This window comes from Medicago truncatula, chromosome 8 (assembly GCF_003473485.1).
Source record: "Medicago truncatula cultivar Jemalong A17 chromosome 8, MtrunA17r5.0-ANR, whole genome shotgun sequence".
In the NCBI taxonomy this organism is placed as follows: domain Eukaryota; kingdom Viridiplantae; phylum Streptophyta; class Magnoliopsida; order Fabales; family Fabaceae; genus Medicago; species Medicago truncatula.
Window position 1 is genome coordinate 17,416,328 of NC_053049.1, and position 3,846 is coordinate 17,420,173.

At 30.3% G+C, this 3,846-nt stretch overlaps 1 protein-coding gene across 1 annotated transcript; it reads right to left on the reverse strand.

Moving 5' to 3' along the window:
- Positions 1-3,638, reverse strand: LOC11411833 (embryonic abundant protein VF30.1). Its single transcript, XM_039828435.1, has 4 exons — positions 3,576-3,638; positions 2,462-2,567; positions 1,353-1,670; positions 1-893 (listed from the first exon to the last, which is right to left on the reverse strand). Exons 1-4 carry the CDS (start codon positions 3,612-3,614, stop codon positions 244-246), a joined length of 1,113 nt encoding a protein of 370 aa, XP_039684369.1. The 5' UTR covers positions 3,615-3,638; the 3' UTR covers positions 1-243.
- Between the last annotated feature and the right edge of the window lie 208 nt (positions 3,639-3,846).

Here is a 3,846-nt window from a genome sequence, read left to right on the forward strand (position 1 = left end):
TTACATCAAACACACAACAAATTTTATGCACATTATCAAATACAAAGTACATCAGAGACTGGCCATACAATGTAACAATTCACAAACACAAACCCATAGTTCTAACTAGTTCAGAACTAGTTTTATTTGGAATACATGGACGATACTTTGTACATAAGATATGATATTCTCACATCATAGTTTTTTCCCATATATCACTTTAAAAAAGTCCAAACATGAGAGCCCCTTGGATGTACAAATCTTCTAGAAGACACTAGGATGGCCGTTAGAATCAGTGACATCATCGTTCGGTACCCAAGCAACGGCCTTGTTGCCAATAAAATGGCAAACAGGGACAGTTCCAGGCTTAACTTTGAGAACATCGTAAAGCACATTAGGATCCATACCTCGAGTATCATGGTGACAGATTGTTAGTGCCTTAGATTTGGTTCCATCGGATGCCACCAATGGAACCATGTAAGTTGTTGTCGCATTGACTTGGTGGCAATAGAATAGAACTTTTTTAAAATTCAATCTATGGCACATCACTGCGTTGTCTCCTATTTTATTCACTTCTTCCACCACATATTGGTCATGATTTTTAGAAAAGGAACTTGACATCACTTTGATATTCTTTCCAAGCTTTGAAATTGCAAAATCCATCATTGATTCTAGTGATGGTGCACAATGTTTGTCTTCCCCTATTGCTGATGGTCTCCCACAATAGTCTTCAAGAATGTGTGCTTCATTTTCATCTGATGTGTGTGTTACAAAATGTTGATGTTGACTTGTTTTTTCTGTTTCTTTTGCAATTGCCTTATCAGTCCATTTGTGAGCAGGAAGTGGTTGACTTGTTTTATCATTCCATGTACGTGTTTCAAAAGGTTCATTTGCTTTTTCAATCTCTCCTTCAGCTTCGGTTGCTTTCTCGGTCCATGAAAAAAATCCAAAAGGTTGACTTGTTTTATCATTCCATGCAGGTGTTTCAAAATGTTGGTTTGTGTTTTTCGTGTCCGCTTCAATTTCTTTCTCGGTCCAAGAGAAAAACCCAAAAGGTTGATTTGTTTTATCATTCCATGTACGTGTTTCAAAAGGTTCATTTGCTTTTTCAATCTCTCCTTCAGATTCGGTTGCTTTCTCGGTCCATGAAAAAAATCCAAAAGGTTGACTTGTTTTATCATTCCATGTAGGTGTTTCAAAATGTTGATTTGTGTTTTTCGTTTCCGCTTCAATTTCTTTCTCGGTCCAAGAGAAAAACCCAAAAGGTTGATTTGTTTTATCAATCAATGTATGTGCTTCAAAAGCTGGATTTGCTTTTTTAGAGTCTGCTTCAGTTTCTTTCTCGGTCCATGAAAAAAATCCAAAAGGTTGATTTGATTTATCAATCAATGTACGTGTTTCAAAAGGTTGATTTCTATTTTTAGTTTGTGTTTTGGTTGCTTTGTCAACCCATGTGAGAACTCCAAAAGGTTGATTCACTTTTTCAGTTGTTTTTCGAAGCCATTTGCGAGTACCAAATGATTGACTTGCTTTTTTGACTGATACTTGTGTATGTGATTGTGACGGTTGAATATCTGAATGTTTTTGAATGCCCAAACTCATTTTTTTTCCAGGATATAGGTCATGTTCAAAAAAGACGGTCCAATATTGCTTCTCTTCTTTACCTTGGATAGGCACACTTGTACCGCTTTCTACAACATCAAATGTCAAATTATAAGTCTTCGTGCGCTTAACTCAAATCATCTGGATATTACATAATATATGTAAGAATTAGGGTTTAAATCTCGGATACTCCACTTATTTACTTTAGAAACTAATTTTTTAGCTATTATATTACTTGACCTGAAAAATTATGTCAAATTAACTCGTATATAATCATATATACGTACAGGCACCCATAGGTCCTAATATGTCTTTGGAAAATCGTGGGTAAATACTTAAAACCAATTAAAATCAATCATGTGTACTTCATTAATAATATCAAACATAAAAGTTAAGAAAAATAGTTGAGTACGTGATTGATATTTTTTTTTAGTGCATGATTAATTTTAATTGGTTGTAAATAATTTACAACAATTTTTCAAAAGAAATCTTGAATTTACTATTTTTATTTTTTGTCAAGTAATTTACTATTTTTAGTTTCAAAGGTAGTATAACTTGAAAAAAGTTGATGTGCACAAAAGTTCAATAACAGCGGAGATAAATTCATCCCAGCTGAATTTATTGGTTCACTGTTGACTTGACTTTCACAAACATTAATTCGAGATGCTATTAACTTAGATGTTGTGAGTTTACTTTCAGATTCATCCATTACGTTTTTAGCGATGTTTAACATATTATCGTATGTGATGTACTCATAATTTGAATGATTGAATATCTTGTTTTTGTAAAAAAAACATATATAGTAAAACAAAATATACTAATTGCTAACAAAAAAAAACATATATAGTGAAACAAAGTAAAACAATATTTCATTACTAACCAGACAGCAGCAGATCTGAAAGTGATTTAGGCATGAGAGTGTTAGGCCAAACAGATTTCCAATATTCTTCCCCTGATTTAGAGCCATTGATTCCCACGAGAGCTAGCTGAAAAATATATTCAAGTTAGGATGTAATTGTCATAGAATACTGACTAAAAACTCAAAATAGAATAAATATTTATTAAAAATTAATTATTTAAAAGCAAAATTAACCGGTTAACTTAATTTCAAATAACAATTTAGTTATGAGAAATGTTAACTTGTGCTTAAGATACAAGTTAATGAGTCAAAATAGAAATAATTTGATGTAATTAATGCATTTGATTTTTTTTTTCACTTTTGATTAATTAAATGCACAAAATTTAATAAAACATTTTAATTTTAGATTTCTTAACAAGTGACCTAAGAGCAAAAGTTAGCAGGACCCGTTATTTATCTTTTTTTTTTAATTTTTGTTTTGTCATTTTGTACCATTTGCATATGAATTTTCAAACCTTAAATTCACGGTTTTATTTTCTTATGGCATTCCAATCTTCAAATTTATGGTCTTCATATATGTTTGAAAAAAGAATATTAGATTTGAAATTTGAAAATCTATATGAAAATAGACCAAAAGAACAAACTTAAAATTAAAAAAATATACAAAAGACTAATTCGTTAACCAAAATTAAGTTAAGAGACCAAAAATAAAATTTTGTCTTCGTTAAACTAACAAACGTTCAATTTTTCACTTTACATTTTACCCATTTAAAAAGATCCAAAACCCAAATTGATGTGGACAACCCATTGAATTTGAACCGAAATTAAGCTGGGTGTTTTGTTTGGGGACAAACTCCTATAAAATGACAAATTCACTTTAAAAACTAAAATGAGTAATATCAATTATTGATAAAATCAATAATTTTTTTCGCATGCACCTGCATATAACAAATCATAGGTGCATAAAAATATCAACCTTTGGTACATGTTTCATGATTATTTCTAAAATTAAATATTGATGGAAAGTTGAGACAACTAATTATAAGTGATAAAAATTTAAAAAAAAAATTATAAGTGATCAAGCCAATCAGAAAAAATCCTCTAAAAAAACAAAACAAAGCAGAAAATAGCTTACGAAAAAAATAGCTAAAACAGATAGATGTGTAAGCTCCATTTGTTATATGCTGCAATGAGTGTCTGAGTACGAACGACGTACTTGCAATATATATAGTGAATTCAAAGGCCATGCTCATAATTGACATGCTGTCGTTTTGCAATCCAATTGATGCATTAACGAATTATTTATGCTAAATTATTAACAAATTAGTAATTTTAAATTACAAATACCAAGAAAAAAAATATTTTAAAAAATCATTAATTAAAAAATTATTATTATCTAAAACATA